Source organism: Coregonus clupeaformis, chromosome 5 (genome assembly GCF_020615455.1).
Source record: "Coregonus clupeaformis isolate EN_2021a chromosome 5, ASM2061545v1, whole genome shotgun sequence".
NCBI lineage: Eukaryota > Metazoa > Chordata > Actinopteri > Salmoniformes > Salmonidae > Coregonus > Coregonus clupeaformis.
Genome location: NC_059196.1, coordinates 22,468,583 through 22,481,749, shown reverse-complemented (window position 1 = coordinate 22,481,749; position 13,167 = coordinate 22,468,583). Strand labels below are relative to the sequence as shown.

General features: G+C 40.8%; 1 protein-coding gene across 2 annotated transcripts; it reads right to left on the bottom strand.

Moving 5' to 3' along the window:
* Positions 1–1,298: 1,298 nt before the first annotated feature.
* Positions 1,299–12,522, bottom strand: LOC121565159 (zinc finger and BTB domain-containing protein 44-like). 2 transcript variants are annotated; one of them, XM_041876009.2, is made up of 6 exons: positions 12,193–12,522; positions 9,277–10,348; positions 8,367–8,451; positions 7,877–8,028; positions 5,914–6,214; positions 1,299–4,928 (listed from the first exon to the last, which is right to left on the bottom strand). In XM_041876009.2, the coding sequence occupies exons 2-6, from the start codon at positions 10,310–10,312 to the stop codon at positions 4,634–4,636; spliced, it is 1,869 nt and encodes a 622-aa protein (XP_041731943.1). In that variant the 5' UTR covers positions 10,313–10,348; positions 12,193–12,522; the 3' UTR covers positions 1,299–4,633. The 2 variants fall into 2 exon arrangements, with proteins under 2 accessions (XP_041731943.1, XP_041731947.1); XM_041876013.1 differs by having other exon boundaries at positions 4,806–4,928; positions 6,131–6,214.
* Positions 12,523–13,167: the final 645 nt, after the last annotated feature.

The following is a 13,167-nucleotide window of genomic DNA, read 5'->3' as shown; positions in this document are numbered from 1 at the left end:
AATAAAGTAGCTATCAGCAAAGTCAGAGCTAGTAAGGGTGGGGGTGGGGGGGGGGGGGGTGGGGTTTCGTCAAGTGCAAGTGTTAGTTCACGAAAGGCTTTTTTTTCCTTTTCTTTTTTTAACAGGAGAAATATGTTTCTAATAAGGACATTATTTGTGATAAATGTTATATTGGATCTCTGATCCAGAGTTTTCTTTTCCTTTAGTCTAAAAGGTAATAAAAGGCCTAATACTTAGAGCTAGTTTATAGGGTAATCCATCCACGGTAATGGCTTTGATAACATAATCTTCACTAATGCTGGCCTAATTCCTCTATAAAATAAGATCAATTCGGAGTCACAAACAAAGGGACACTGAATTATACGCAGGTGGTTGGGATCATCTCACATATATCATAAATCCCCTTTAATAGTCCAGACCTCACTCTATGGGCTTTCACTATTTAAAGTAAACACACTTTCACAGAAGGTTATCTTTTGTATCTTTGTTTTACACATTTTAATCAAGACTGTCTGTAATCTGGGACATGCACCAGTAATCTGGGACATGCACCGAGTGGCGCAGCGGTCTAAGGCACTGCATCTCAGTGCTTGAGGCGTCACTACAGACCCCCTGGTTCGATTCCAGGCTGTATCACAACCGGCAGTGATTGGGAGTCCCATAGGGCAGCGCACAATTGGCCCAGCATCTTCTGGGTTTGGCCGGTGTAGGCCGTCATTGTAAATAAGAATTTGTTCTTAACTGAATTGCCTGGTTAAATAAATAAAAAAGTAATTACAGAGGTTTGGACTGAACTGTAGGGAGAAGTCTGGATCTGAGGGGCGTGCAGTTATTTTACATCACATGCAAGACCCTATTAATTAAAGCAATGCATTTGTTATTTTTTTAAACATTCATTTACCAACTACATAATGCATCTTAGAATTGTCTTAGACTTTAAGTATATATAAGATGAATGCCATGAAAAAGGAAATATTTACATGCCAATGGATAATGAATCAGAATAATCAAGAACAAGTACATTTGATTCACTTAATCTGTAGCCTACAGTGCTTTTCTTAGCAATAAACAGTAGTAAACAGGATTATGAGTAGGAAACACAAACACCATCATTAGGCAAGTGTTAAAGCATAATGATTCAGAACTCTGTTTTTGAGCTTGGTGGGTTTTATTGTTTTGGCATATAGCTAAGAAAATTATTTATAGGCATGTGTTCCAGTCAGATGTTTGTGTAAGTAACGTATACCAGATATGTTGTCCTTTCATGTCCTCAAAAATAAATAACTTGGCCAAGGGGGTGGGAGTCGATGCAAGTTTTTATTTACATTTTAGTTGTTTTTTGTACTGTACAAAAACACCCCTCTTCACAATATAATTGCAAATAAGGAAAAAACACAGATCAGAATTGGGAACATCCATTAACTGTATAGCAGTACAAAGTGGTTTCATCAGTTTAGAACAGTTAATCTTGGAAATGATCTGGAAAAGTTTAATATTCAACACTGTCTAAGTAAATACTTGCTTATGAAACCACAAACATTTTTGCTCTTGCACCATGTGCGAATTGCATTACGGGGATGTTTAAAACCATTAAATGAAACTATAGATTAAATATCAAAGTCAGAAAATACAACACCTTTCAATCATCCAAACTAAGTTGGAAATGAATCTACAGTATAAAGAATATACAATATATATATATGTTTGTTTGCAGACAGTCACAAAGTGAACAGTAAAACGCCCACATTCCTTAACCATTTTGTTGTATTCACATTTAACAAGAATATCCAAAAGATGGTATACTCATAAAACAGCAATCGTAATACAAAAGTCACAAAAATATATAATGTATAACTAAGAGCTACCATTTTTTCATATTTTCAACAAACAATATGAACCAGGAAATGTATATATCATGTACACATTGAAAAGGCATATATAATCAATACATTTTTTAAACATTGCACATAAGAGAAGCTACATCTGGGGAACAAAGGAAAGACATGCTAATATCTGTAAAAACTTTAGTTGGAGAAGAATCAAGAACAAAAAGCTGATACGTGCTGAGGTCTAACACCTCTCACCTCAACAAGGCCTTATTGAACAGCAAACAGAAGAAAGCTCATGCTCTCAGATTCACAGGACTTTCAAATGAACGTGCATTCCACAATCCTAGGAGTCACTTTTTTTTTTTACTAATAAAAAAAAACAATTAAGCTTTGTTCATGATTTCACAGATTTAGTGGATTCTCGCTTATTTTTCTTCAGTTAATTTGTCACATTGTAAGTACACAACAATACGAAAACAGTACATTCTTTTCTTTCATTATTCAGACATAAAATATAAACTTAGAACCCAACAGCTTGTCCATTTATTGCACACAATAGGTTCACCAAAAATATTTGGGCACTTTAAGTTTCAACAAACAGCAGCATTTCTTTATGAAAAAGGTATATGAATACAAACAGAAACAAACACACGCAAAACACAAGCTTACTTAAGCGTTCAAATGCTCAAACGTAAGAAAAAATTAAATGTCTCTAAAGATTTTAAATTGTGCAGCTTGAATCTATGCAAGGTCCTATATAAGGCTATAGTTTCTCCAACGCACAGTACGATACAGTGTCTATCGGAGCGAAAATGACATTTCCCGTGCACAATATTTCAATAGCATGGGGAAACCAAGCATGATTACCTCATTACTTTATGATGTCAACAGCAACGATAAATTAAAATGGTAGATACGCCAACCCCAAAGGGATTGGGAACATTTGGTCCAATAGGAGAGCTTGATTGTTACCCAGACATAGGGTAGTTAAGCTAAATGCCACATCTTTTAGGAACGGTTGATTGGATGGCACGAGACAATCATAAAACAAATCTCTGAGCACCCATTCTATGATTGTAAAACACACTATGATGTTACTTCTCTGAACCCAAGATATGCACTCACTACTGTAAGTCGCTCTGGATAAGAGTGTCTGCTAAAATGAAGAAAAAAAAGAGGTAAAAAAAACAACAACAACTGATTCATCATTTGAAATGTAATCAAATTCATATTTTCCTGATAATATTTTTAAAACTCCAATCTCAAATTCCTGGTTGAGATGTCAAGAATTCAATACCAACAAATTTTACCATCGCAGTTTCTAATCTATTTAGCATTTCTTTGGCACGCAAAAGTCATTTTTAGTTTTTTTGCAGGACTACCAAGATTGAGTGAATTGATAAGGACTACACTTAAATGGCATGAAACACTTAATGAAAAAATAAATATCAGTAGCATTTAATCAATGGAGTATCCCCACCTTATTATAAAGGCATGTTGATGTGCAACTGACTAGTGATGGCTCAATGTAACAGGTGTCCAAGCTAGGGCAAGATTTCTGTTGAAAAGCAATGACAAAGAAAATTAACCTGTACCCGAAAATCTCAAGGTGAACCTAAAACATTATGAAGATGAAAATATCTATCGATCACACTTAATGATACAAAGCAATGTCATGTTGGCCATGTCATTGAAGACCTCTCCTGGCTCCATATACACTTAATTACAAAACTCAACTCACAGTAAAAGCAAGGCACCCAGCTACAAATTCTAATGTGCTGACCACTTGATTAGTAGACCGTTAGTCCAAAGAATGTCACCCACATTCAAGACACTAGCTTCTGAAATGTCATGTCCAAAGTAAACAGTCTGTGTAAATTTAGGTAGGAATATTCCTACCAACACATGCTCCACCAAATGCAACATGGTCTCATTATAATATGTCAAAATAGTGACATTGAAGCATAGTAGTTATATGTCACTTACGGTGACATATTACTTCTACGTCACTGTGGTGACATAAAAAACAACAACCATTTAACCATTGTAGTTATAGTAACACTCGTTTTTTGTCACACAGCTGACATATTACAAATACGTCTGTATAGAGACTTCCATCATACACAAACTGTTAGGGACAAGTATTTCTAATGAAATAGGTCTGACAAATTAACTACACATTTGAACTTAGCCTAGCTGTTCCAGATATCGGAAAGCGCAGCCGCTGCAGTGCGTCTCTCTTGATGATTTAACGACTGACTTCACATATGAAATAAAATGCTGCCATGCCTTTGTGACCCGGCCTTTAAGAGTCTAAGCCACCAGTAGATACCTAAATTATGAACAACACCCAATACAAGTGAAGTGTAGAAGCTACAGTTCATTCATATTGCGCATAACGAAAGTGAGAGACAATGAGAGCTCTGCAATGCAATTTCAAGTTTTTAAAAAAAAGAAGGAAAAAAAGGTTTAAAATGTACTGTGTTCCTATTCACAAAGGAATAAATACACACCTCTCACATAAACCACGACAAAATCCAACGTAGTATTTGATTATCAAATAATATTTTGTAACACTAACAGTTTGCCCGAAGCGACGGCACTCAAGAAGTAACACAGCGTCTATCATATGAACTATCATTATGCAAAAACAATAATCCAATAAGTAAGGAAAGAAACTACTTGTCACTGTTAGCAAAGTTAAGACCTCTAATTCTAGTGATGCTCGTTAAAGAAGGGCAATCTCAGGCACTTTCCAAAGTCAGGGCTTTGGATTGGAAGGGGGAACAATTAGGAGGTGACGGTCACTCAATCGTAATAGAAGCCAGTTCTTTGATGTGGGCGTTCTCCTCCTCCGAGCCGTCCGGGGAGCTGCTACTGCCGTTTGTCTTTGGCTCCTCTGACACGTTTTCGTCCTTCAGGGATAAAGGGTCCAGGGGGAAGGTGCTGCTTTCGCAATTCTGGGTGGAGGAGACCTGGGAGATGACCGGCATCTGGACAGACGAGTTGTTGCCTTCGAAGCCGTGCTCCACCAGCTCGTACTGCCCGAGAGTCTCCTCCTCCTGCACTTGGCTCAGGTAGTCGGGCATGAGGAAATCACTGGGACCATGTGGAGACATAACAGACGATAGAAGGCTGTTGATAACAGTGTCTCTAAACCTCCTATATGAAGTAGACTACACAGTAAATATGGTGGAAGTCAAAGGCAATATGAAAAACAGATGAAATCGGCACATTTACACGGTGACAGATCTTTTATGTGAGGACTGTGTGAGGCCGGTGATCTGTTTTTTGAGAATCAAACTGGATTGCCAAATAATTTTCCATACAGTGTTATGATCTCAGGCGTAGACATTATACTATAACATTTTAAAAAGTAAATGGCCCATTTGAGCCCTACCAACCTGTAAGGGCTTGAGTTGATTAAGAAGTGGAAAAGTCTAGAATATATAAGCACATGTCTGCTTTATGTAGTACGTTAGGTACTATGAACTCTACATTTGAATAAAAGCCATTAAACTGAGTGAAATTCCTATATGGAAAAGCAAAATGCATTCTTACAGAATTAGGTTATGTAATTTATCAAAATTGTTGCGAGACGCAAGGATTAAAAGCCCGTAGCACGTATAATTTGATACTGTATGTTTCCCAAAGGCTAGCAACTCAGATAACAGCATGGAATGGTTCAATTAAGAAATTGGACAACTAAATACACAATAGTAACTAATGTAATAGATTACATTACCCTTGAGCTAATTCATATATATATATATATATATATATATATATATATATATATATATATATATATATAGCCAACTACATAGGGATTATGAGGAAAGTGGCCAAAGACTGCTTTGAACCACATATTCAGCATGACTGAGATGTGTTGTACTGTAAGTTTTACAGTATGCTCAGTGTGCAACAGTTAGTTGGGCCTGTTTAATGAACCAATTCTGAAAAGCTTGAAATAGCATTTCTCCCTGAACATGGCCACTTTGGGAGATTTATTTGTATTTTTTGGTTATTTCCCGTGTTACGTTAAGCTGAGTAAATGAAGGGACGACACCCCGGGACTCCTCACCTGCTCTGGAAGTAGTTTGCTAGTTCAGATGCCTCATGGTTCAGACTCCGCAGGTGTACAATTAAATTGCCAGAGTTGGTAAACATGGCGCCGCACGTTTTGCACTCGTAAATCCGGGGCTTGCGGATTATGTGGCGGGAGACCCTCATGTGGTGCTTATATTCGCCGAAGGACGTGAATGTGGCACTACAAATCTGGCACCGGAAACAGCGTTTACCTTCGTGCTTCAGCCGGTGCATCTTTAGGGAGTAGGCCCGTGTGAACTTTTTCCCACAGCGATCACACTGGAAGGGCTTAATGCCTGTTGAGAAGAGGAGGAAGAGAAAGATTACTTGTGTTGCACATTAGAATCACTACAATAGATTGACTATTAATTCTGCATTACGACATTGATTTTTAGAATTGTCAATGTTAAAACTTCCACAAAACAAAAAAAGATGTCGATGTTAAAAATGTATCACAAAAATTGTACTTGTGAGTGTTAAAAATAGATGTGTAAAATGTGTCAGCGTAATAGCTAAAGAAACGGACCTACAACATAGTGTGCATGCACACCAAAGAAACTATGACCGAGGCATCCAGTCTCCAATGTCACATGGTTCATTGACATGCATAAGTCGCAACAAGCATTTCTGAGCCGAACGGACCAGGGGAACAATATGAAGGGAGATTGAGTTGGCACACAACATTATTTCCATAGAACTCAGTGGCCATGGAATACAACAAAAAGGGCTTCCGTAGACTCAGTTATTTATGGCCCTCGTAAAACATGCCACGACTTTAACATAAGCCCAACTTTTTTCAATGAGAAATATAAAAATACCTTGACGGCTCTTTGACGCATTTGTTCACGAGAATTTCCAATGAAGCCCATTGCGCAGAGCAGGTTCATTTAAGCAGACGTGAACTGCATTACTTTTAACTGCATACAATACAACACTATGGGTCGAGCTTAAATGACCCTGAAGACTTGAGCACCATGAAGTCTTTCCAACCAGATAGTCAGCCCTACTCTACAGTATATCTGACTGGCCAGTTTAGAATAATAATACCACACAGGAGCTACAGTAGTGAAAAACCTCTGGACACAGCTGCAAGGCAGTGGATATGTGTCTTGGCAAGGGGATGGAACCCCAATGAATACCTTGGTGGTCTTTTTGATTCATGTGAGCAGTCACAGTGTCTGAAGTTTGGAGTACCAGAGACCATTATCCCATAATATGTTGGGACACAATGTGGAGTCATTGCCTGCAGCCTATAGTTAGTTACTTTCCACATGCTGTAACCGTACATGGCTGCACAAATGGGACTGTCCACATGCAAGCCTGATTTTGGACAACTACTAACTGGCTATATAGACAACTTAAAAGTAGGCATTCTCTACAATTGAGAACTTCATGCTTCAAGCTTATAGGAGACATTAATGGGACATTACACTCCAAAATCAAACTTGTTGTATCAAGGGCTGGAAACGTTGAAACAACAACACTCGATCTCATTGAACTTAACACTGCTTGTTTATGAAGGTTAAGAGTCAAGTTGAGATGTGTCGATATTTGGTTGACATCATTTCCTGTTATAATGTTCCACTGTCGTCAAGCAAGAGTTTGGGTATGTGTGCACGTGTGTACTTGATGAGTGTGTTTTTCCGATGTCAGCCGAGGCGGGAGACACTAAGCCTCAAGTGTTTCCTAAATCAATGTTCCCTGGAATGCCCTTCATCCTTCTCCACAGTGTGCCATGAGTCAAACCATTAAAGAGCCATTCATACCATTAATCTCCGGCTCCTATCATCAGGTGGATAGAGGACGCATGGAACTACTGTAGAGGACAATGTAAATACAGTACAAGTCACATGAGCCACTTTCCAGATGGGTACCTACGACATAACAGATACCCGCAGCGCAGTAGTTAGACTACACAGCCCTGTTCAACTGCATAGTGGATGTGTGGAAATACCTACCAGAGTGGATGAGCATATGTTGCTTTAAGTTCTGTATGCGGGTGAATCGGACGCCACACGTGGGGCACTGGAAAGGTCTGTCAGGCCCGTTAGTGCCAGGGCGGGTTGAAGGGCTTATGTATAAGTGGTAAGGGTACTGGAGGCTTTCTAATCTGAGAAACAAGAAAGAGGATGTGATGCTTCAGTGAGGTACACACAAATGTGGTAAGGCTTGTGGCGTCAGATCAAAACCTTCCTTTAGCTTCATCATAATAACATCAAGACCTCAAGGTTTCCATACCAGTTGGAAGGCAAAATGGAACATCTTACATAAATGCAAGATTAGCTTGAACAAAATAACATCTCAAGGTTATCAAACCTTCCAAACAAGTGGAGTTGAAAACCAGGGAAGTTGATCATGATATTTCCACTTACATTAAAAAATATATATATATATTTCCACTTTTTCCGTACCATCTGTGCTACTAAGTTTTCAACCAATTATTGTTACCTTTCATCATCCTCAGCATGACCTCCAGCATTGGATGTACTTTGCATTGAAGGCAACCCTTCTGTGACTCCCTCATCTAACGAACCTATGCCAAAACAAAGAAGAAATATAATTTCCACCAGTTACTAGCTCTTTCTCAGTCTGATTTCCATAAGACATGGTTCGGGATAGAACCCATACACAGATCGAATGCAAAGACTGAATAGCTTTAAAGTGGCAATCTGCAGTTGAAACAATAAAGCATCCTCCCTGCCACTGTTTGGGAAAACAGCTGAGGAATGGGGCCGGAGAAATGTAGCCACTCAAATTCATAGACAGAGCTATCGATGCAAGGATTGACCATCCATGATATCAAAATTATAGTTTTTAAAATGTTTTGAGGCTATACAGTGTTTGTTTGTATTTACACATACTTTGTTACTTTGAGTAAAACAATAATATATTTTGCATTCTGATGGGGTATGACAGTTGAACAAAGTTCATGAGGCAATTATAAGTTATATTCTTCAAGAATCAATGGGTTGGCCTAAATATAATTAATTTATAAGCAAAAAAAGTATGTAACAACTGCAGATTAGCCCTTTAAGTTTAGAGGGAAATTACACTCCAAAAAAGTGTAAAGAGAAAAAGAAGTTGGTGGTCTTGTATTGAGATAAGTCCACATCCTAGGTCATCCATTATGTAGACCCAGCTACATGCCTCAATCCAAAATTAACGGAAAAGATATGCACACCAGATGATGTGCTTAGGCCTAGCCCTTCCATTCATCTGGGGTCGAGGCATATAGCTATATCTACACAACCGTTGGCGTGTGTTGCGGACTCAGCTTGACATAAGACTACTGTTGAGGTCTGAAAACATCTGACAGACTGACTTTGGAGTGTTATGTCCGTTCATGTGATACTCATACCTATGGAGGAGGACTGCGGGCTGATGAGGAGGTCCTCCTGGACCTGTTCGCTGCAGGGCACTGTCTGCTGGTCGCTCAGGGAACTCTGGGATGCACTGACGGGCTGCGACGACGTGTCCTGGACCTCCTCGTCACTTAGCCTCTCCACCTTCACACGCACGTTCTCCTCGGTGCCGGCCAGCGACAACGGTGCCTTAATGGAGCTTTCACAGGTGAGGAAATCACTCAGCCGGCGGCTCACGTCCGAGGGCCCTGCCTGTTCCAGACGACGTGGGCTCTCGGGAAGCTTGGGCTGCTTATCCTGGTGGAACCTACGGTCGATACCGAAGGGAAAGGTCCACGGGAAAGCCAGGGAAGAGTCCACAGGCTGGGTGGCGCTCTCCGAGAAGGAAGAGGGCGATGGGTTGGGCATCTGCGGCGAGGTGATCTGTGAGGTGCATTTGAGTGGGCTCTCTGGCGACATCATGATAAAGCTCTTACGTTTGCGGCGTGACTCGCGACACACAGGGATGTTCCTCTCCATCACGCTGCAGTCAGACGATACAGGCGACAGGCTGCTGTCCAACGGGGTCAAAGCGCAGTGGGAGGAAGTGCTCTCGCCAAGAGCCGACTCCTGCGGTTTCTCCTGCCCCATGTTCCCGGCGCTCCAGAGGATGCTGGACTTCATGAATTCCGAGCACGTGCTCGCCACGGCAAACATCTGCATGTAACTGGCGGCGGCTAAAACGTCGATGATGTTCTCTGTGTTGATGGAGAGGGTGGAGGTGTAGGCGTACTCCAGCAGGGGGGTGAAGCCGCTCACCGTGACGTGGTGCAAGTCCAACACAAACTTGTCCTCCTCCTCAGGCCTGCCCACTAGTTTGGAGCGGAAGAACTCGCTGCAGCAGGCCAGCACCACCTTGTGCGCCAGAAACAACTTGTCCTGGACCCGGATGGTGACGTCGCAGAGGTGGCCCTCGTTGCGCAGGGCGTTTAGCTTTTCCAGCATCTCTTGACTGTGCGCGGGGGAACTGTGGGTAAAGGTTTTGACCCCCATCTTTGTCTTAGCGTACTTGCTCTGGAGGGCGTTCACCTACAGGAAGAATGGAAAATTAGCCTACAAATGTTGGGCCTTTGCTATAAAGTCAACGTAATGTTTGTATTTCATTATCCTTATGGATGTTAAACGGTGGCTATACTAAAATAAAAAAACTACCTGAATATAAACCCAGTCATGGTATTGAAAAAAACTGCCACATACTGTAGTAAACCTACTCTGTCAGATGATTGGATTAGAGGAGCTCAGTTTAGCCTGAGTAACCACACAGACAGACAACTTAACAAATGAAGTGTTAACAGACAACAGTCAGTATTGTCTGGGATGACTTTCATTTGGCCTCACGACATGGACTTAACAGAGCGGCGGAAGAAATGCCGGTCTGTCAACCTCAAGCTGCATCCCAAAAAATTTAATGTACAAATGTGCTACTAGCATAAATTTATGTGGATATTCAAAGCCAGAGACAATGTATTTACAGCTCTTGCAATGTTTTAGAGAGAATATAAACAAATCTCAAAACAAACAACCTAACAATCTGCATTCTTAATTGTTGATGGTTGAGGACAACTGAAGTGCTGCTTACATTATCCTACATTCCAACAAAAACCTACAGCCAAATTGTTCAAACAAATAATGTAATTGTGTAAAAGCATATAATTTTAACCTAAAGGTCCAGTTTGGTTTCTTCCAAGGAGTTACTACGAAAGAGAGCGGGCAGCGAGGGAGGTGGTGAGAGGGTGGAGGGCGGTAGAGAGCGGTAGACAGCATGGAGGATAAAATGGCAAGTTATGTAACAACAATAAAAGCAGATGCATCATGGTGAAAGCCAAATTCATGTGGAGTCCACTACAGGATGCAGTGCAGCTGCCTGTCTCCCTCCCTCGCTCTCTCTCTCTCTCTCTCAGACATGTGGCTGCTCTGAGGCATGATATTTTCCATCAAACAAAACTCTCTCCTGAAGGGGCTCTCTTTGGGAGAGCTTGCTGCCCTCACTAAGAAAAAAAGAAGTAGGAAATACTCTCAGGCTGTTGGCCCAATAAAGGCAACGCAAATTAGGCTTACACCACTGATTTTAGCTGCAGTGGAGGAGAGGAGTGTGGGTTGTTGTCTACCTTTCAAAATCATATTCTCTTGATTCTAAATTTGGGCTAACCTAATCCAAAACCCAACTCGAACATTGACAGACTTCAACTTTCAACAACTAGCCTAACGTTTTTCCAGGTGAAGTGTCCATAAATAGGCCTACATAATGCACTGTAGAAACAGAACAAAAACTCAAGCTAAAAAACCATTGACGAGTCCCTAGGCCTAGTAGCCTGCATTATGAAATAAAACATCTCTAGAACGTTATCCCTACTTGAACTGTCTCAACTGACTCCACTAACTTTCTTGAGTTTTCATCATCATACTGCCAAAAATAGCTAACTACGTTGTTAGCAGCTGCAACGAACTTGTTAGTGCTTACAAATCAAAGCAGGTGCAAGTGCAACACAAATAACTAGCTAATAGAGCTCGTCCAAAATTGGGACAGGCATTATGTTTACAGTCAAAGGGGCGGGGGTTCAACTGAACCCAGTATTTTCACTTGTAAACATTAACAGTGCTTTGCATGCTGCAAATAACACGTTGCGAGTTAGCTAGCTAACAAATAAAGCTATGTAAAAGTCAAAACGAATAGTTAGTTAGCTGGCTATGAACATTTATAAAGGTTTGGACAAGCCACCAGCTGACGCAGCATGCTAGCTAACGTAACGTTGATGCAAAAACGTTTCACTTGACTGGCTAGCAAACTACAAAAAATACACCAATCTTCTAGCACCTTCTAGCTAGCTAACAGTTTTCAGAGATCTAGTTACTGACTATGCAACAAAATATACCTTCAGTAGATAGAACAGTGTGTGATTCGGTCTGTTGATCGGCCTCGGGTTGTGGAGTCAAATGAGGCCGATGTAAACACACCACAGCTGTGCGTGCAGCAGCACAAAGCAGCCTAGCTTGCAAGCAGTCTGGTTGTTATCGGTGCCGATTTAGCCCGTTCTTTTGAATTCCTTGTGTTTGGGAAGCATTCGTTGGCCAAACACAGATAAATTTGAGATTTTCATTAATACTTGGAGCTGTCGATAGCTCAAGTTGTTTTTAAAAGGTTTACAAAACGTTAATTTTTGTACCGTTTCGTTAAGGTTCTTTAGCTAGCCTCCCTTTGCTAATCCCTTTTGCACTTTGTGTCCCATAATGCAACGCGCAACTCCAATTACAGTAGGCAACATCTGATTTGGTAAAGAGCATGTCTGAACGATCTCTAAAGCAATTAATGTAGCTAAATATGGTTGTTGTAATCACGGGGTGGAAAGGTGGCAGGTTCTGTTCGAGCTGGGTTGAGCAGGCAGTGTGAAGTACAGACCAAACAAGCAATTTTCCAACATAAGGCAAGGTTCCATTTAGTTCTCATTTCAGTTACAGTGGCCATTCTATGGCTTAGGAACACATTTGAAACCAATACAAGTAAAACATTAAACAAACCAAAAAGATGAGAACCAAAAAGGGGATACAGGAGGTGATGCAGCCTAGGAGGCAGGTGTCCATTTCCTTTAACAGTTAATCTCACAAACGTCAGTAGCCATGCACTCTACAAACAGTGTTCTCATTGGTTTGTTTTAACCACCTTCACCAAATGCCTGGGCTTTTGTGGCGCTGGCGCAGGATTAGTGCTCTCACTTCTGCACTACATGGATCGTTCCCATATTAGGCCTACACCTCTCTATCTGACTTGTTACATTGGTGGCTGTGGTGGGATGGCCTTGTAGGAGCTTGGCTGTTGGCATTTGGAGTTTGGTGTGAATGCGAGAACACTC